This window comes from Taeniopygia guttata, chromosome Z (genome assembly GCF_048771995.1).
Source record: "Taeniopygia guttata chromosome Z, bTaeGut7.mat, whole genome shotgun sequence".
NCBI classification, from domain to species: Eukaryota; Metazoa; Chordata; class Aves; order Passeriformes; family Estrildidae; genus Taeniopygia; species Taeniopygia guttata.
In genome coordinates, this window is record NC_133063.1 from 68,763,476 (window position 1) to 68,784,636 (window position 21,161).

At 45.2% G+C, this 21,161-nt stretch overlaps 3 protein-coding genes across 3 annotated transcripts in view; 2 read left to right on the forward strand and 1 right to left on the reverse strand.

The window, feature by feature from the left end:
- Positions 1-336: 336 nt before the first annotated feature.
- LOC121468224 (inositol 1,4,5-trisphosphate receptor-interacting protein-like 1) lies at positions 337-2,218 on the forward strand. Its single transcript, XM_041711478.2, has one exon. The coding sequence runs from the start codon at positions 337-339 to the stop codon at positions 1,843-1,845; it is 1,509 nt and encodes a 502-aa protein (XP_041567412.2). The 3' UTR covers positions 1,846-2,218.
- Positions 2,219-15,357: 13,139 nt separating this feature from the next.
- Positions 15,358-20,775, forward strand: KCNV2 (potassium voltage-gated channel modifier subfamily V member 2). The gene is made up of 2 exons (XM_030258690.4): positions 15,358-17,176; positions 20,500-20,775. Exons 1-2 carry the CDS (start codon positions 15,737-15,739, stop codon positions 20,773-20,775), a joined length of 1,716 nt encoding a protein of 571 aa, XP_030114550.3. The 5' UTR covers positions 15,358-15,736.
- Positions 20,674-21,161, reverse strand: part of PUM3 (pumilio RNA binding family member 3) — a 68,270-nt gene continuing 67,782 nt past the window's right edge. Inside the window, exon 18 of the mRNA XM_072921776.1 lies at positions 20,674-20,812. Within this exon, the coding sequence (XP_072777877.1) occupies positions 20,764-20,812 (49 nt within the window). The 3' untranslated portion in view covers positions 20,674-20,763. The remainder of the gene's footprint in view (positions 20,813-21,161) is intronic.

The window sequence follows — 21,161 nt, forward strand, 5'->3', positions numbered from 1 at the left end:
ACGCTGGCCCTCTGTTGCTTGGGCAAGCGGTGAGTACACACACGGCGGGGAGGCTGGGCTGGGGACAAGGGCTGGGGCAGAAACGCTGCAACCGGGGCTGGCTTCTCCCCCTGCCTGCAGGGACAGCCCCTCATGGGAGAGCCTTGGGCAGGCCACAGGGCTGCTGCTGCTGCTGCAGCTCCAGGGGCACTGGGATAGCTCTTGCTGCCTGCCAGCTGTCTGGGGCCCTGTCCTTCCTGCGCCCAGAACCCTGAGCATCCTGTCCTCCCTCCAGCAACCAGTAGTTCCCGCCCTCCCTTCCCCACTCAAGGCCTTCTCTCCCTCCTCCTGCAGACCATGGATCCAGTCGTGTTCCTGTTCGTGCTCTTGCAACGTCTCATCCAGTACCCGCCGCCCGTGGGTGATGGTTTGGATGAGGAAACACATTGGCGCATGGAAGCGCGTGCAAAGTACTTGGAATGGGAGAGGCTTCGGCTGGAGCAGCAGGTGGAGCAGCTCTCCCAGAAGAAGATGCAACACTTGCAGCTCTTAGCTGTTGCTGTGCTCCTGGCCCTGGTCTTGGTCCTGTGGATTATTGGGTGGAAAAGCAGCCCGAGGAGAAAGGAGAATGAAGAAGAAAACCATGGTGCAAATGAAGAGGAAGTTGGCAATGTTGCTGGAAATGAAGATGACAGTGATGGAAATGATGTTGTCAATGGGGCTGCATTTGCAGAAAACAACGACAATGATGTTGAAAATGTAGTCCAAGAAGACAACAATTTTGACGATCGTGTTGGACAAGATATAATGGAGCGCATACAGTGGCCTGCACAGGACCTGCAGAGAGGCTGTGGGTGGGTAACTGACCTGATGGACAATTATACATTTTACTTTGCGCATGTCTTGCTCGACAGTTTCTACCCAGTCCTGCACCGAGCCATCGGGGTGGGCAGTGCCTTTGAAGGGTGGAGTCCCCGTGAGCAGGATGTCGTGTACCGTGTGCTCATACCCATGACTCCTCCCCGAGGCCACAGCTTCCACCTGGAGCTGGACAGCACGAGGCAGAGGCATGTGAGGAACTTCCGTGTCCGCGTGCAGCTGGAGTGCACCTGCACGGGGCAGCAGCTGGGTGAGAACATGCTGTGCTTCCTGCACAACCCCGAGGAGGAGCTGAGGAGCAATCAGGAACCCAGCCTCCTAGACACCCTGTGCACAGACTCCTACCTGGACGTGCAGAAAACTGCCCGCTGGTTCCGGCAACTGGTGAAAGCAATCTGGCCAGCTTTCCCTCAGTCACACAACTGGCATTTAACGCTGCTGCCCTCCGCACGCTCCTGCCAATTCAATGTGACCACCAATGGTGAAGAAAGCTTCAGGATTGAGATGCTGTTCGGGGTACGGAGAGGTGACTCAGCCGTCTTTGTGAGCAGCCAACCTAGAGAGGCCTACACACTAAGCACAATCTGGCGTGAGTCCTACGCTGTGGCAGAGGCTGAGTTCTTCAAGTACATTGCCAGGCAGGCCCCCCCTGACAGCTTGCACCTCAAATGCCTTCAGTTCTTCTCCTGCCTTGTTCGGGGCCTCAGCTTTTCCACCTACACCATGAAGACCATTGTCATGCACCTGCTCAGTGCCATGCCTGCGTCATCGTGGCGCAGGGGACATCTCCGGGAGCGACTGACGGACATCAGGGACAGCCTGCATATATGTTTGCAACAAAAATTCCTCGAGCACTTCATTGTGGGTAACCGGACATTTCCTCAGGACATCAATTTACCCCCAGATGTAAAAATGGGTAGGACATCCAATCTCTTCCGTCACCTGGCGCAGCGGCCGGCTGCCCACACCCAGGCAATGCAGGATTAGCGGCTGCTGCACAAGAGGTTCAAAAGAATCGCTCTCGGAGAGGATAACTGAAGGAAGGGCAGGAGCCATGGCCATGTGCACAGAGCTGTGCTTGTGCTGCTCACAGCTGGCAGCAGACAACCACCTCCTAGCACAAATTTGGCGCTAAGGAGAAGAGGATGCGTGCAAAGGCTCTGGAGAAGGTCCAACAGCCTCTGCTGGCACCTCAGAAAGTAGACTGCCACAGGAGGGTTTATTCTACTTCTTTGTATCATTTCACTTTCCAAAAAAGGCACCCAGTTGTCATTGAGCCCTGCTCTACATGCTGAGCTGAAGTCTCCAAACCCCACCTGCAATATGCAGTTCTTCCCAGCCTTTGAGGAGAGCTAAAATTTCAAGCATGAAAAAAGTGGGAATCTGGGATAGAAAAAGAAAAAAAGAAATGGGGCAAAAGAGAGTATGAGGAAAAACTGGCACTGGTGACCTGGGATGAGTCAATGGATGGAGCCTCTCCATGTCCCTGGAAGAGACACCTTTATGTCAGCATTAGACCACGTGTGTTGGAGCTGACATGAAATTTTATCTATAGCAGAATCAAGGTTTTTGTTTCATAGATAGATATATTGTGTATGCCTGTTATGTACTATAAAGTTTATGAATTATCATATATACTAGTAAAATACAATAAATCCAAACAATATAGTAATAGAAATAATATCAAAATATGAAATATGGAGTTACATCAGGATAAAAAGTAATTTTAAAGAGTTGCATATGTAATTTTGTTTAAATAGTAACAGTAGAACACATATTTATTGTCAGTGTCTGTTATGACACATATTGTTGCTCATAGTCCCTTTATGTCTGGAAGGTTTTTCATAAAATAGATATATTTATTACATATATAGCATACATCTGATATATACTTGCTGTATACATTAAATATGAATATAACTCTGTAATATATATTCTATATCATATGCCTATAATAAATTACATGTGTGATATAAATTTTGTACAGATGTAAAGCCATATCCAGTCTTACTATCTGTTGCAACCCATATTCCTGCTCTAGAGTTAGTGCATTTATAAGTAGCAAACTGGAAAACGCTTTGCTTTGGTGTCAATAAAAGGCAATTTGTGCAGAATCTGGAGTGTGCAAGACTTTATTGATCTCAGCCAGGCCTATAGTAGTGGTAAATGTCATGGGCTGTGAATCTGGGCTTCATGAACATGACTCCTTGAACTCAACCAAACTCAGAGCGGTGAATTATCTCTAGCCGAAATTAAACCAAGCCACCCCCAGCCCCTCTGATCACAGAATCCCAGAATGCCTTGGCTTGGAAGGGTGCTTAGAAATTGTCTTGTCCCAGCCCTGCTGCCAAGGGCAGGGACACCTTCCGCTAGGCCAGGTTGCTCCAAGGCCCATCCAAGCTGGCCTGGAACACAGCCAGGGATGGGGCAGCCACAGCTCCTGTGGGCAGCGTGGGCCAGAGGCTCAGCAGCCTCAGAGAGCAGAAGTCCTTGCACAGCTCCAGCCTAAGGCTGCCCTCTGTCAGTGGGAAGCCACTGGCCCTGGCGCTGTCCCTCCAGGCCCTTGCCAACAGCCCCTGTGCCAGTCTCTCATGGCTCCCATGCAGGGACCCAAAGGCCGCAGGAGGGTGCCCCCGGAGAAGCCCTTGGAGAGCGCAGGGGCCAGGAATGCCGCCGTGAGGGCAGCAAGCAGGGCCTGGCCTGCCTGTCCCTGCGGGAGGGCACAGGGCGGGCGCTGAGGCCCTGCCAGCTGGAGCTGGGAGCTCTGGAGCGCGGCCGGCAGAGAGCCGTGGGCTCCCGCAGCTCTGCAGCCCTCACGGCTGAGGCAGCTGCCCGGGCACAGCCGGCCGGGGACACGCGGCCCGCCCGGGGCCACCCGCAGGGGGACCCTGCTCTGAGGCCAGCCCAGGCCGCAGCAGGGAGCACCCCAAGGGGCAGTGCCCGGGCAGGGAACGGCTCTGCCCGGGGACAGGGCTCCGGGAGCAGGGCAGCAGGGCCGCAGGTGCCGGGCACAGAGAGCGAGGGACACGGTGGTGTAGTAACAGCCTGGCTGCCTTGGGGCATACACAACAGGCTGACAGGGCACAGACAGGCAGGAGCTCCCATCCTCTTGGCATCCTGGGGCCAGACTGTGCCTGGATGTATCCTGAGACCTACCCTGACTCAGATGCAGCACCTCATACTTGATCTTTTTAAACCACATGAGACTGATATGGTTCCCCTCCTCAAGCACATCCACATCTCTTTAGTAGTCATTCCATTCTTCAGGTGTGTCAGCTGCTGCTTGGTGACATCAGCAAACCTGCTGAGGATACCTCTGTGTACAGGATTAATGAAGATATTAATAGACATTGCTCAGAGAACAGAACTTTGAGGTCCATCCTGACTCTTAGCTGTTGATCTCTGGAAGCACCATGCATGCAATTTCTTATCCATCCAACAGTCCAGGCACCAAATCCATCACCAAATTTAGGGAGAATGTTTTGGGGATCATGTCAAAGGCTTTACGGTAGTCCAGATAAATGACACCTGTAGCCTTGCCCTTGTCCCTTCATGTACTCGATCCATCATTGAAGGCCACTGGGTAGGTCAGGCAAGACTCCCCCTCGGCTGTCCCAAATCACCTCCCTGTTCTCCATGTGCCTTAGCACAGCTTCAAGGAGGATGTATTCCGTGATCTTCCGAGGCACTGACATGAGGCTGATGGGTTGGTCATTTCCAGAGTGTTCCTTTCTAGCCTTTTTTAAAATGGGTGTAGTGGGTTCACCTTGGCTGAATGCCAGCTGGTCACTAAGCCACTCCATCACACTCCCTTTCCTAGTGCGACAGGGGAGAGAACATAAAATGGAAAACAAGTAGTCAGTTGAGATAAGGCTGTTAATTAAAGTGAAAAACTTGAGTTTGTGCATGCAAAAGTAAAGGAGAAAAAACATTTATTCTCTACTTCTCATAGACGAGCAATGTTCAGCCACTTCCCGGGAAGCATCAATTTCTCTATTCTCTTGTCTTCTTGTTCCCTATGAGATACTGGGCCTATTGTACCACACACCTTAACGGAGCAGAGTGATACTTCATAAAGAGAGATCTGTTCTGCTTAGAAACCCAGCCGTGAGTGGCCTCTAGCTGGAGCCAGAGGTTTATGTATCCCACTCAGGCCCTGGAGAATCATAACAAGTGAATGGCTGCGGACGTACTTCCCCTCTCCAGAACATCAGTCTTCCCTTGTTAAAGCACCCTGAGCAGGGGAAGAGGGAAACAACCATTTCCAATTGTTTGGCTAGCCCAAATCATACGCACTGATGAATAAAGGATGGGAATTGCTCACAAAGTACTTGTTGACTTTCTCTACTCCCCTCTAGCAGCAGTTTCTTTAGTATGGTGACTTTTTCTTTTGTGAGGGTGATGCAAAAGGGAAGTAAACAAGCAGAGCCAGCAATCAGACTGCAAGTTAGGTCATTGCAAAGAAAAGGGGTTAATCTTTCACTCAGAGCAAGAAAGGGTTAGATAAAAAGATGCCTGTGTGGAGTGTGGAATGCTGCAACAGGTCCCAAAGCAGTGGTGGCAAAGGCCTGAGCACAGGAAAGGGTCTGGTGATCAAGTCTGATGAGGAGCAGCTGAGGGAGCTGGAGGGGCTGAGAATGGAGAAGAGGAGGCTCAGGGGAGCTTTCTTGTTCTCTACAACTCCCTGAGAGAAGTGTGGAGCCACAGCCCAGGTGGGGGTCAGGCTCTGCTCCCAGGAAACAAGGGAGAGGACAAGAGGAAATGGCCTCAACTTCTGTCGGGGGGGCTTAGATTGGGTATTAAGGACAAATTTCTCCTCTGAAAAGGTTGTTAAGGGTTGTCATGGCTGCCCGTGGAATTAATGATATCGTCATGTCTGGAGACTCTTATGGAATGTGTGGATGTGGCACCTGGGGACAGGGTTTCAAGGTCGACTTGTCAGTGTCAGGTTTGTGGGTGGACTCTCTACAATCTTAGAGATCTTTTTCAACCTAAACAAGTCCATACTACTGCGATGGGGAGCCAGTTTTAACCCAAGGATTATTTGGTAATGTCATTTCATAAAGTCATTAATAGGAACTTCACTCTAGTGCTCGAACTTATGCAGCTGCTTTTCTCTTTACTCTCCTCATCTTCACTTCTACCTTCAGCCGCGGGACAGGAGAATTGGCTTTGGTGGGACCAGTGGTAGTGGGAAAGCCTCATGCCAGGGGGTTGTAGGTTGGTTTATTTCTGCCAAGGTTGGAGCTGCCTCCAGAAAAGGCTGTGATCCCTCCAGTCCTTATTGACACTCTTTGACTGCTCTGAGGTGAGTTGCAGGCTGCAAGAGATGTTGGTCAACCTGAGATGTCTGCAGCTTTTCTGCCGCCTTCTTCTGGGCACAAGCTTTTCCACCTACACCCTGAAGACCATCGTCATGCACCTCCTGAACAGTCTCCCCGTGTCACAATGGCGCAGGAGGGATTTCTTGTGGCGCCTGCGAGATATCAGTGTGAACCTGCGCTGCTCTCTGGAGGAGAAATGCCTTAACCACTTTATCATAGGCAACAAGAGATTGCCTCAGGAGATTAGCTTGCCCCTGGTCATTGCAGCAGCTGAGCCACCCAATCTCTTCCATCAGCTGGCATGGTTTCCAGCTGCCCACTCTCAGGCGATGAGCGAGTACCAGGATCTTCGGCGTCAGCTTGCAAGTGTGCTGCTCAATGGCTGCTGAAAGAGGTGATCATGCATACAGCTGTGCTTTTGGGCTTCACAGGCAGTAGCAGAAAACCACCTCACATCCCCGAGGAAAAGAGAGGAGAATGTGGGATACAGAAAGAGAAGATAAAAAGCTTCTGCGCAGCAGCACTCTGCCATCAGCAGCAGCAACAGTGTTGTTCATAGAACAAAAAAATAAAATTTAAACTTTTGGGCAATGTTGTTAACAATGTATGTATAAAAAGGGTTGTTGTTGATACAAGGAACAAGTTATAATTGGACATGTAGTTAACAGGGTGTGGTGCAGGGTTGGATGTTGTGGCTACAAAGTAAGGTGATTAGTTGTATTAGAGCTCAATACTGTTGTGTACACCTAAAAGGGGACTGGAACCAGGGAGGAAATGCCAATCTTTGTGGAGGGGGGGCAGAGAAGCTTCTAGAAGTATAACATCGTAGAACACAGCCACAGCTTGGATTAAGACTGGAGAAGAGACCAGCCAATAAGAAGCAAGAATCTCAAAATTATTGCACCAGCTTATGGGCCAATCAGCAACAGAAAAAGAAACCAATCACAGCACGGATCCTGAGCGCCCCAAGAAGGGAAGAAGAGAGAGACTTTAAAAGGCCTGGGGTGTGTGACACCCGGGTCTTTGCTTGGAGCTGGTATCCGTGGAAACACCCCTAGGTGTACAATTACTAAATTGTTGAAACAGTCTCCGGACTAGCCGGAGGCTTTGGCTTCCAGTTGTTCTGTCTGTACTAAATAGGCTTATTTGATTTTAATTAACTGGCCTGCTTTTTTTTTTTTTTTTTTTGTTACTTTGAAGTTTTTGTTGTAAGCCTGTCCATAACAGTGTTGTCTTGGCAGTCTCCCCAGCACAGCATCCAGAGATGACTACTGTGTGGAGGCCCAGAGAAGCTGACTTCCATTGCAGGGTGGACTGTGGTGATGGACTCCCCTTGCCCCTGTCTGCACTACAATCTGAGAAATCCTCATTAGGCCTAAGCCTTGACAAACTCCATTTATATTAAGCTCCTTTTGACTGTATCAGAAACATAATTTGTTCCCAGGAACTAACAGGTGTCTAACTAGCACAATTTTTTTTTTTTTTTCTAATGAACAGCCTTGGAAACTTATTTTTCTTTGCTGATTTATTTTTCTTTGCTGACTTTTTCTGACTAAGAACTCAAGTGGAATAATATTCTTGTTGACAAACCTTCAAACAAAGTTACAGAGAAAAGACCTGAATGATGGAACATTACTATGACTAAATCCCACTCTGTTGCAACTGTAAAGTGTCCAAAGGAAGACCTTTTGAGCTCTTGATTCTCAGAATATAAGGGACCAATGAGTGAGTCTCTAACATTGATAATTGTATGGCACTGGAGCCAACCAGGAACTGTTGGTAATAGCCAAGGACTGCTGGCATTAAAATGCTGTGAGAAAGACCAAGATATGGCTGGAGAAGGGGGGCCAGGCGGAAATAGGACAGCACTTTTCAGTGAGAAAGAGCCACAGCACAGTACAGCATAAGCACAAGAATAAGGCCAAGAAGAGGGTGTTGACTATAGAGTAGGATTAAGGCCCTCAAAAACCACCAAAGCCCTCTGACCCATGTCCAGGAAGGCCTGAAAGAAAAGACTGTACATGGTAATTAATTGACATAGAAAGTGGGAAACCTGTGTTTAGGGTAGAGAAACCTGTCGATAAAAAGGTAACCCCCAAGCCTGGAAAGTGCCCTCAGGACCCTGGACATCTCATAGACCAGACCAGCACAGCTGGACTGATGCTGAACTCAGCATTATTGCCGGGATTGGCACTGCAGCCAGGATTGACATTCCATTAACTGGATCAACACTGGAACCAGGACGGGTATTCTTTTTTTGTCTCTCTTTTCTTCTTTGTCTTTTTCTTTCTCTCTTTCTTTAATTCATCTCTCCCTCTTTTCCTTCTCTTCCCTTTAACCCTACCCCTTTATCCAAAACCCACTGCCTTGTGCTCATGTCAGGGGACTAACACATTGATTTCCAAGCCCAGTGTGTAGTTAGGTAATAAAGTTTTCTGATTGTGGACTCCCTGACTTTTGTTATTCATTTTGGTCACAAATCTTCAGTGCTTCCTTTCCCTTAAGGATGGGTCGTCACACTACAGCAGCTACGAAGATGGCTTTCATCCCCCTTTCCTCTAATACTGTCACAGCCAGGGTAACCATTTTAGATGGATCCAGAAATTCTTGCTGGCAGCTGCAGCTGGTCAGGGACCGTGCAAGATTGTGCTGTTCCAAACCTTCGTCTGTGGCTTCCATTTTGTGACTTACTGCTGTTGATTTTTTGATTGTTTTTTTGTTAATTCTGATAGCAGAATTATTGTTTTGCAGAATCCTCTCACATTAAAAAAAAAAAAAATCTCTGTATTACTACATACTGCCTGTCAAATGTACCTCTATCATACATAAGGAAACAGCAAAACAAATAAAAATACCCACAAGTGTAAATTCCTGGCAGAGAGAGGAAGTGGAAACACTGCATAAACATATCAATTCTTCTTCCCTTTCAGTGATATGAGAAAGATTTCAAAGCAAAACTGGCGACTCTGTCAGCAAGTGTTTATTCCCATAAATCTGTAATGCTTAGGAAACTTAAAGCTGTTGATTGCACAAGTCACTCCTCCCATAGCTTTAGCAATGTATTACTGCCATGACTTGGTCTCTGCATCCAGCATATTTCCTGTTTCTTTACATATAGTTCATATTCACTCGCACAAATTTAGTACAATTTTTATCTTCCTGCTGCTGTTGTGTGCTTTTCCTGTTTGTTCACTGCAGGGCTGGCACCAGTTGCCTGCATCTGAAGAGCTGCTAATGTTTATAAATGAGACACCACATAGAGTAAGCAAGTCCCAGAAAATACTGATTTATTCTTCTCCTGCTTGTTTCCAGGTTAAATCACTTAGTTCTTCAGCATCCCATCTGTAAAAAAGGCTTATGAACTCACTAAGATAGGGAATATAGTACTGCTGCTTCTGTACGTGTCACATTTTCATGTGTGTTTCCTGCTTTAATGTGTTGACTTGCTGTAGCACCTAAATACTGTGGCTTTACCTGTTTAAAAAAATTATAATTTACAAAACTAAGTAGAAGTTCACTAAGAGAGGAAAGCGATAATGTAGAGTGGCTGAGGTGGAAATAGATACCAACAAGGACACACTGATGCACAACAGCAGCGGGGGCACACTCATTTGTCCCGGGTCTCTTACTCAGGTATGCTGCTGCAGTCAGCAATACACCCCTCAGACATGCCTCACTGCTGCTGCCCTGGATGACACAGCCTAAATGTTCAGGTGACAACCCCAGTCTGCTCCTCTGCCTCTTGTCTATATCTGTAGCTGGCATTCTGTGTTCTTTTCCATTCCAGATGAAAGCAACACTAATGAGTGAAGGAAAGGGATTGCACAGGCACGTGAGCTCTTCCCTGGAAGCAGGAAGAGATTGCCTAGATGATGCTGATTATCCTACCCCTCAATTACCCTCTCTTTCCATTTACACATCCTTTCCTAGCATTGTGTGGCTGGCTGCAGTTGCAGGGTTGGCAAGTGGGGGAAAAAGAAAACCAAACAGGCAGAAATAGAGAAAGCAATGAGCAGGCAAGCATTTGGTCAGCCACAGCATGGCATTCTGATGGCTGAGAAAGTCTGCCAGGATGATAGGGTGCAAAGACACCTGAAATACAGAGCAGAATGGATCCTTTTGCTTACCTGCTTGCATTTGAATCCAAATAACTGAAATGAGTGGAGACAAAGCATGGAGTGAATGTTGGTTCAGCTCTGCATAGATCTGGCATTTTGGAAAAGCTCTATCTCAGGATTAAAAAAAATTATATTCCATTTTATATTTTTTTTGCCAGCCCTTCTTTACAAAGCACTGGTATGTGGAGAGGCAGACAGAAAAGAATCTTAATTCTCTTACTTGCTGAGTCACCCCTTACAGTTTTGGCAGACACTGCAGTCAGTCAGTCTACCTTCAGCCCTATTACACAGCTTCTTGAGTGCCCTAAAACGATAAACAGGACATGTTGTTAATAATCACCATTAGCAGTATTTTCCACATAGTCAACTTAGCTTCAGATGTCACTGGATGTTAAGGGAAGAGCCCAGCTGGACCCTTTGAAACATGCAAAATGGCAAAATTACTTAGTGAAATTCTGGGGTCATTGTTCAAGTAGGTCAGAACAAATGATCTTATAAGGCCTGTCCTGACCTTAAAAAACTACTATGAAAAATTCCTCATGAGGTAGGAATGAATCAACTGAGGCTTTAAATGATCATATAAATTCTTTAAAGCAATTTTAATTTAAAATTTATCTTTTTTAAACCAAGAAAAACACACATCCTCAATTCTGAAGCTGATTTGCTCAGTGAAAGAGCATTATAACTACAGTCGCCTATCCTGGAAAAGTCAGCACTCCTAAAAATGAAGGTTTGCAAAGACCCAGCTGCTCACTCCATTTTAATTATAGTTTTCTGTCATTAAAATCCTATTCTCAGGAAGCTGGTAACCAGAGCACTGTCAGGTAGATTGGATAGCATTCTACTATGTTACTACAATCCTACTGACTGCTAAGTTTTCACATTTCTTCTTCTATCCATAGAATCAGAGAATCATACAATATCTCAAGTTGGAAGGAATTCATATGAATCAATGAATCCCAACCCCCACTCCTTGCAGGACTACCTGAAAATGGACCATATGACTAAGAGTGTTCTCCAGACAGTCCTTGAATTCTGACAGTCTTGGTGCTGTGACCTCTTCCCTGGGGAGCACGATTCAATCACTGACCACCATCTCCATGAAGAACCTTTTCCCAGTGTCCAGTCTGAACTTTTCCTGATGTGGCTTCATTCCATTTCCCCATATCCTATCACTGGCACCAGAGAGAGGTGATTACCACATCTCACTGCACTGCCCACCTTGAGGAAGTTGTAGGTTGCCCTGAGGTCACCTCAATCTTTTCTTCTCCAAGCTGAGGAAACCAAACGGCCTCAGTCTTGCCACTGAGAATTTTCATTGTGACCACCTTGGTCACACTCTTCTGGACACTCTAATAGTTCAATGTTCTCTTACTGTGGCACCCAGAGCTGCCTCCAGAACTCCAGGTGAGGCTGCCCCAGCTCAGAGCAGGACAATCCCCACCATTGCCTGGCCGGCCATGCTGTGCCTGATGTCCCCAGGACACAGCTGGCCCTCCTGGCTGCCAGGACCCATGTTCAGCTTGCCACAGGACCCAAACCCCCAGATCTGTTTCCCCAGGCCTCTAGTCCTCAAATCTGCATGTACATCCAGGATTACCCTATCCCAAGTGGACAGTCTGACAACTGACCTTGTCTAGTTTCTAATGGTTGGTAGTTGCCCAAATTTACAATCTACCCACATATCTCTGCAGAGCATCTCTACCCTCAAGGGAGTCCACAACTTTTCCTAGTTTAATAAAATCACCACACCTATTTAATGTACATTTGATCCCTGCATCCAGATTTTTATAAAAACATTACAGAGCACTGGTAAAATGGAGCCCTGAGGAACCTCTGGTTCCTGGCTGCCAGCCTGATGTAACAACATTTACCAAAACTCTTTGAGCCCAACCCACTAGCCAGTTGCTCACACAATGTATTATGGACTCAACTTGCTGTATGCCAGGCAGTTTATCCAGCAGGGTACTATGGCAGACAGTACCAAAAGCTCTGCTAAAATAAAACCAGTCCACATCTACTGGGTTCTCTTGGTCACCTAAGGATGCTTTGACAAAAAAAGAAAATTAAATTGGTCAAACAGGACTTTTCCCTTGTAAGCCCATTCTCGCTGTGATGACTGCATTGTCTCTCAAACAATGTTTTTCAGTAACTCCCAGAAATCCTTCCCTATGATTTTTACCACAGGCTGCAGTGCAAATGCCAGGTCTATTACTTTCAGAGTTTTCTTTTTATCCTTCTTCAAAACTAGGAAAAATTTCCAGGTTTGCTCTGGCTCATCTCCAGACTCACAAGACAAATTAAATATAATGGAGAGAGGTCCTGCCAAGTGCATCAGACAGTTCTTCCATGGAAAGAATCCTATCTGGCCCCACACACATGTGTGCAGTCAACTGAAACAGCAAGTCTCATACAATTTCAGGACTGCCTGGGAGTCTATCATTCCCCAAGTGACAGTCCTCCAACAAGGGGTTCTGAGGATCCCAGCCCATCATTGGTCTTGAAGACAGATGGTGAAGGTGGCATCATTCTCTGCTGTGTCTGAAATTTTATTTGAACCTCATCAAGCAATGGACCAAAGTTATCTCTGATCCTTTTTTTGCTGTTAGCACATAAAACCCAAAAAAGCCCTTTTTCTTTCCTTCACAGTTTGTCCTGCACAGCTTGAATTCTATCTGGGTTTTGGTCACACAGATTTTCTCCCCACAGAGATGAGTAGCATCTCTGCCATTCTCCCATGTCACCTTGTTTCCACTGTTCATATGCTTTTCTTCTCCAAGTTCACTGCTCAGCCTAGCCAACCTTCTGCCCCATTGGCTTGACTTTCAACAGGTGTTTGGCTGCTCCTGCACTCTTAAAGGAGAGCTCTTGAAAAGGGACAAGCATATAAATCAAATAACTTAAAAAAAAAAAAAGATTCCCTAGAGACTTTACTAACTAGTTCCTTAAGCAGCCCATAGTCTACTCTTACCCATACTAGACGACGAGCAACTATTACTAATGATGTTTATGAAGAAAAGCAGTGCACTAAATAAGGCAGATAAGGGGGAAAAGTGGGTCATTTGTAGTCATTTCATTTTCTTACGTGTCTAGACTGAGAAGCTAGCACCTCAGAACCAACTCCCAACTAAAAATAAAGAACATATATGAAATAATTTTATTTTAGCTATTTTATCAGTTAGAGACAAGTTTGAGCAGAGTGCAGCAGGTGCCCCAGAGTTCTGTTCCCAAGAATATTTAGGTCAAAGAGATTAGTCTGAGCAGACCAAAGCTAGTGATCTTCCTTGCTTTTCTTAGTAATGATGTCCAAGATCTGAGTCCATGTGAATGAGGAGCGGGTGTCTGACAGTCATGAAGTTCACCTTGTAGAAGGTCCTGCTGCTGCATCATGGCTTAAAAAATGATCTCTTGAATAGTGAGCAATAACTCTTACTGAATACTTCTCAGAAGTGAGACCAGGGATCTGACAAAAAGCAAACTTAAATGCTACAGCAGAGACTGTCTTGAGGAATATGGTTATGGTCTACTCTGGATCTCAATGAAGAAAATTTCAAGGATTTTTGATTTTTTTGTAAAATGATGGTATTGTGAATTTTTCTTATATCTGAATCAGTTTGCTTAGGAGAAAGAAACAGCCTTGAAACTTGACATTAATTTGAGTTGAGGTTGCTGCACAAAAGACTCACCATGGCATGGTTTAATGCTCAAGGCAAACTGCAAAGCAGGTTAGTATCTCTAAAGAGGTGCTGACAATCCCTATTAATAGGGGCCTTGCCTTGTTTGCATCAAGAAAGAACATAGGCAGGGGAGACAAATTCACTTTCAAACAGAGTTAAATATGAATTACAAATAATTCAGGCCTCAAAGAAACCTTGAACAGTTTAGTGTGATCCACTCACTAGAAAACAGACTGAGAATAAAAGTATTGCAAAATGCTCAGCTATGGCATCTTCCATTTTGTCAAGAACTAGAAAATATAAATACAAAAGCTACAATTGGAGGTAAGGAAACAGGAAAAAAGAAAGAGACATTCTTATAGCAAATGCAATAGCTTCACACAGGACACTACCAAAACAACAGTATTGGGGTCTACAGGAGCAAGAGCCTGAGACCAGTGCAGAAGAGCAAAAGCTTGAGGACAACAAAGTGAAAACACTGCAGCAGTGCTCTGGGACACACTGTCCCAGAACCCCATGTGAAAGAGAGCTGGAATTGGAAGGCAGGCTACTGAATTGCAGATGGGAGGCCTTCCAGACCTCCAAGGATATTGCCAAAGCTAGTAGGTTTCCAATGCCTTGTCCCTTCCTGCACCAGGCTGGATGCAGATGGAATAACGAGCTGCTGCTTAGGAGTCAGGTGCTAAGAGCATGCATAAGGAACCTGCACTTTCTTGTGTGCATCCCATGATTTACAGGAGCTCCAGCTTTGCTGAAGTGCTCCCAGTGACAAGGGGAAATATCCTGGTTTTTGAGATGCTCATTGTAACAGGAATTGCTGATGCCAGCTCAAACAGAGCTGAAGATAAAACCTCCATCCAAACACAGGGAAAGCATCTCTCCTGTCCTGCTGGTTACCCACTGCAGCTTTATTCTATACTAACACCACCTGAAAGAGAAACAAGAGTGACTTTATGCTGTTTCTCAGCAGCTCATGATGAGCTTGAAGCTGGAAACCCCTTCATACCCCTGCCCTTTTCTTCCACTGAGCCCAGCAGAACATTAGACCTGCAGTCCCAGAGTACATTCAAAGCTTTAGGTACAGACTGAAATAGTCCTCAGCTCTTAACCAATTGGAGGTATTCTAACTGTGAATAAATGAAATTACTTTTATTTGCTCACCTTTTGAAAACATTTTAAGTGATACACCAGTGAGTTCCTGCCCTTTATCTGCATATCAATTATTCATTATTTTCATTAAAGAAAACCAAGCCATGCTATGAGGATGAAAGAAATCTGTACTGCTGTCTTTCTCTCTGCCCTCATACATTTTTATTTCAGATTACTTTTAATCTACATGTATTTGAAATAGGAAAATGTGTGGGTTTTATTATCAATAAAACTTTAGGAGATTTTCTCCCCTACTGATTTTTCATAGATTTATGGATCCATAATCATTCACGTCACAGCCTAAGGGAAACGAGGCTTGAACGGGATAATAGCCTTTAAATCCCCTCCTCTAAGCACTCAGATCTTTGCTGTCAGCAAGATTAAAACGGCCAACAGCAGTCTTCATGTGTCTATATCCCACACAGAGCTTTCACAACAACTGGAGTGGTGGCTGGCAGAGAGAAATATGCAGAACCACTGCTGTGCATAATTCTTCTGAGATAAAGAGAGAAGGAAACCAGGTTGCCAGCTTTTGCAGTGTTGAAAAGGACTGGTGTTAACTACTTGCTTGGGTGAATGCAAAGAGGGGAGAAGAGTAAGGAATAATATTATGTTGCAGTTTAACAGTCAGCAAGAGTTTATTTTCCTAAAACATAAAGGCAGAGAGATGGAAGCACCAAACATCCTCCTGCAGCCCAGCAAGGGGAAGGAAAAGGAAGTCGTTCATGTAGACAAGCAGAGTGGCTCCTCTGCCACCACTCCCTTGAACACCCAACCCCTACTGCAACTAGGACCTGAGGGGAATTACAACTATTATGTAGATGATGAAGATGAGGAAGATGAAGAGAAAGAACAAGAGAAATGGCCGTATGAAGATGCATTTAAGGGAGAAAGCAAGGCCTCATCATTTATTCCTTTTTCCCCTGCTCTTTCCTCTAGATCCCCGGCCACATCATCTGCTCCATCCATACTGAACATCAATGTTGGTGGCCAAAGTTATCGCCTCACCTACCAGGCAGTGGCCATCTACCCCAAGACCCGCCTGGGCCGCCTGGCTACCTCCACTGACCGTCGCTGCCAGCTGGGCTTGTGCGATGACTACGCTGCCCATGTAGATGAGTATTTCTTCGACCGCGACCCAGCTGTCTTCCAGCTGGTGTACAATTTCTATGCCTCGGGGGTGCTGCGGGTGAGGGACGAGCTGTGCCCCCGTAGCTTCCTGGAGGAGCTGAGCTACTGGGGTGTGCGTCTCAAATACACACCCCGCTGCTGCCGCATCTGCTTCGAGGAGCGCCGAGACGAGCTGAGTGAGCAGCTGAAGGTCCAGCGGGAGCTGCGCTCCCAGGCAGAGGCTGAGGAGAACGAGCAGCTCTTCCACCATATGCGCTACTACGGCCCTCAGCGCTGGCGCCTCTGGAACCTCATGGAGAAGCCCTTCTCCTCTGTCACTGCCAAAGTGATGGCAGTGGCCTCCAGCTTCTTCGTGCTGATCTCCGTGGTGGCCCTGGCACTCAACACAGTAGAGGAGATGCAGCAGGTAGACTGGAAGAGTGGGGATAGCCGGCCTGTCTTGGAGCATGTTGAGACCTTGTGCATTGCATTCTTCACATTGGAATACCTGCTGCGCTTGGTCTCTACCCCAGACCTGCGCCGCTTTGCCAGCAGTGCCCTCAATGCAGTAGACCTCATTGCCATCCTGCCCCTCTACCTGCAGCTGCTGCTTGAATGCTTTACTGACGATGACCAGCCCCGGGGTCGGGGTTCCCAACATGAGCACGATATCGAGAAGGTGGGACGGGTGAGCAAGGTAGGACAAGTGCTTCGCATCATGCGCCTCATGCGCATCTTCCGCATCCTCAAGCTGGCCCGCCACTCCACAGGGCTGCGTGCCTTTGGCTTTACCTTGCGCCAGTGCTACCAGCAGGTGGGCTGCCTTTTGCTCTTCATTGCTATGGGCATCTTTGCCTTCTCTGCCATGGTCTACACAGTGGAGCACGATGTCTCCAGTACCAACTTCACCAGCATTCCCCATGCTTGGTGGTGGGCCGCCGTAAGTAAACACATCTTACCTTGCTGGGTAGCCAGAGACCTTCCCTTCCTTCCCCTCCCCTTCCCCTCTCCTCCCAGCTGGAGTTGCTGACAGTCTTGAAAACAACAGTCTCGGATCAGTGAACATCTGCTCTGAATTCTGAGCTTACAGGACATAAGCACGCACACACACACACACACACACACACACACACACACACACACACTCATTCGCCTCTCTGTAAGCTTAAATCAAGGCTTAATCAGGCAGGCAGTCTCAAAATTCCCATATGCAGATAGTATTTTCACTTTTAAAGAAAAGGTGGGCAAAGACACAGGGAAAAAAAAGCGTTTCCCAGTTTAGTATCATTGTCAGCATTGCTAAAGCAATAGGGACAAAAATGCATGCATTCAACTCTGTAGTAAACAGGATTTTTGTTCTTATTCTGTATGTAGGTCTTTTGCGACCCATAAAATTGCAAAATGACGAGACATAGTTTATTAACTATAGTCAGATCACTCGCACTTTAAAAGTGAAAGCTGTCCCAGAACTCTGGCTCTTAAAAATCCATTAGGACCAAGAGATTGTGTTCTGCTGTAATGCAGAAGATGTGTGAATTTATAGAATCCTGAATTAAATCAAGGGATAGCTAGACATTGTTGATGCCAAGGGAAGGCACAGGACCCACATCTTGGCTATCCATAACCCTAAGGCTCGCCCTAGACTATTGTCCCATACATTTTGTTTTGCAGCAGCTGATGCTGGCCTGCATAGTCTATTTTTGTGGGGGGCCCCAGGAGCACTTCTGATCCCTGGGCATGGCTATGGGTCAAGCTCTGTCCCAGTCATTTCCCTGGAGAAAGACACCCATGCAAATAGACTGGATAGGAGTTAAAACATCTCATGCTGGTTGATCAGCAAAGATACAGAATGCCCCAAGATGCATATGAGGCCCACCAAACAGTAATCCCAAACCATTCAAGGTCACTTCTCCTGGTCAGCCGTCCTGGAGCCCAAGGTCTGCACTTCCGGTTCTGCCATGGACAATGACGTGGTGGTTTACCACACATTTGCAGTGATTCAGCATGTGGCAGAAAAAAAGCCTTGTAGACAAGCATAGATGCACACAATTGTATATGCACACGCGCGTGTTACTGTGCTAAATACTGCTTTAAACTGGGCCATGGAAAAATCAGTGGGTAAAGGAAAGAGTCCTGTAATGTGACCTTCATAGATCATCTGTAGGTGATATATAACGCTATGAAAACACTGGTGATTCATACATTGCTAAAATATTTTGTCTTCTGAACATGCAGGTTATATGCAAAATTGATGTGGCTCATTTTTGCAAACTGGTGATACCATAATCATTTAGATATTCTTAATAAACTTATATGGCTAGGTGAAAAAGATCTGTTTAGCTGAGCAAATACCTTCAAAACAGGAGCTGTATCATGCACATTGCAATTCCAAAGCATAAAACACTTTTTAAAGTTATTCATTCTTTAGGACTGTAAATTAAAATATTTAGATAATTCCAATTTTATAAAAAGCCAACAGCATTCACCAGCTCACACACGCAGGAGAAGAAGCATCCCTCCTGAACTGTTACAGGCAATGTGTAAGTCTATGCCAGTGGTACAGAACCTTATCACAGGATAATGTTTTTGTCCTGGCTAGTGGAGATAAACATCTTGCCTTCATCTCAGTATTTATTTTTGGAGATATTTATCCTGTATTATCATTCAAATCCAGTGACTTAATTTCCATTAAACCAAAACACTAATCCTTTTTATTCCACAGGAAGCACCAGGTGCATCCTAAAAATGTGCTCACCAGGCTGTCTCATGTACTCTAATGTTTTCTTCATTTAAAATACCATTCTATTTACCATTTTAATAGATGACAAACTACACAGTGACCTTCTGAAGACTTATTTCAGTGTTAAAGCCACAAGGGGATTACAATGAAAGTCCTACTGTCTGTGGCTTATTTTTGTCAGAATTTTAGGTTACTGTTTAGTAGAGATACACAGTGCGTTAAGACTGTGAAAAAAAATAATTAAAATTCACTGGCTGAAAAAGATCCCTTGCACAGACTAGAAAGTGACAGCAACATGCATGTTTTACCTGTGAGGGAAAAAAAGTAAGTTCTATTTACTCAGTATAAAAAATATTAAACATCAAAATATGTTCAGTGACACTAAATAAATTAGGAGTTATCTCAGGTTGACTGTTTGACATTTTTCAAATGTAGCATCTCCATAATCAAACATTCATTAATTTTTGATCTGAATTTTACAATGGAAGTATTTCAGTACTTGGTGTAGCACTGGACCCATAAAAGAGTTCTCTCATATATCCATAGGCTAGAAAGAGAAAATTATATTGGCTGAGAAGAAAAATGTAAAGGTATGTACACAGTGAGCTGGCAAAGTGTTCAGAATCATGTAAAATAAGTACACTGAACACCATCACTCTTTAAAAAAAGCCCCAAAACAAATCCAACAACCAAAGCTGAAACATTTTCAGCAACCCCTAAATCCTTCTTCAAAGGGAAATTCAGCAAAAATTACCTACCTGTGTACTTATTTAACACTATAACTATACATGTTGCAACCATACACTGCAAGCAAAACCTTCCAGGCTACAGTGCCTTGTGGGTATGTAACCATTAAAGGAGATTTTATATAGAAACTTTGAAGTTCTGGGTAATTTCTTCCTATAATGCAAATAGGAAAATTTATTTCATAATTAATTGAAGGTTTTTGTGTGTTTTTCACTAGTTCCTAAAATATCTATAAAAACAAAGGTAAAACTCAAAATACAACCCACAGAATAAGTCCCAAATACTGGGTTTTATCAGCACAGTGGATTTAGAAACAGGACATCTGTTCCAAGTGACATGATGAGGGAGCAGGTTTGCAGCTATCAGTGGATTTGCATAGTAAGGGAGCCACATCTATCCTCTCTGTACAGCCAAGCAAACTCACCCTCTGGACACTCTAGTGTGGAAATTGTCTCGAAATTCCCTCTGCAAGGCAAAAATCTAAAAATCCTACTGAATGGTGTCAAACCGTTGTCTTTCTTTGCTTCACGAGAGGGTTTGGTTTTTTTAAATTAGGGATATTCTGCATAAGAAAGCTAGTAGACACACACACAAAAAAAAAAAAATCAAAAACCCAAACAGAAACAAAAAAACCCCACAAACAAACCACAGCAGACTATTTTAGACTTACAATGCAAATTAAAAAAGAGCTAACTGTAACATTGTCCCTGATCAGTGAACATATCTGTCTATGTATTTCTTCTCAGCTAATAAACTGCGTGTTGGTTTGCCTGTAGGTCAGCATCTCTACAGTGGGATATGGAGATATGTGTCCAGAAACTCACCTTGGACGCCTGTTTGCTTTTCTCTGCATTGCTTTTGGAATAATCCTGAATGGCATGCCCATCTCCATCCTCTACAACAAATTCTCAGACTATTACAGCAAGCTGAAGGCCTACGAGTACACAGCTCTCAAGAAAGAAAGAGGAAAGGTTGACTTCACACGGAGAGCCGTGAGGAAAATATCTGAGTGCTGTGGAGAAGTTGCATCCCACCCTTTGTCACAGCAATGATAGTTTGTGCTTTGGATACTGGGAGGCCACCAAGAAGCTGGAGGAGAAAGAGGAAAAACAAATCAGCCAAAAGATAAATGAAAAGGGCCAAAAAGTAACAAAAGTAGATGGTGAAATCTGTTTTGAAGGGGGTTGTTTTCAAAACTAAAAAGGCTCAGCATAAAACAGATTTTTTTCAACTCTGTGAGCCTGTGAGCAGCACTTGAGTGCTTATCAACTCTCTGAAATTAACTCCTTTAGATTAAACACTCTGAATAAGTCCCACATGAAGATCTAACCCTCTGCTACTGATTAGATTGACGATAAATACCCACCATAATTGTACAAACAGGAAACAAATTGTCATTAAGGATCAGCCACCTTACCTCTGTCAAGGCAGTGTCAAA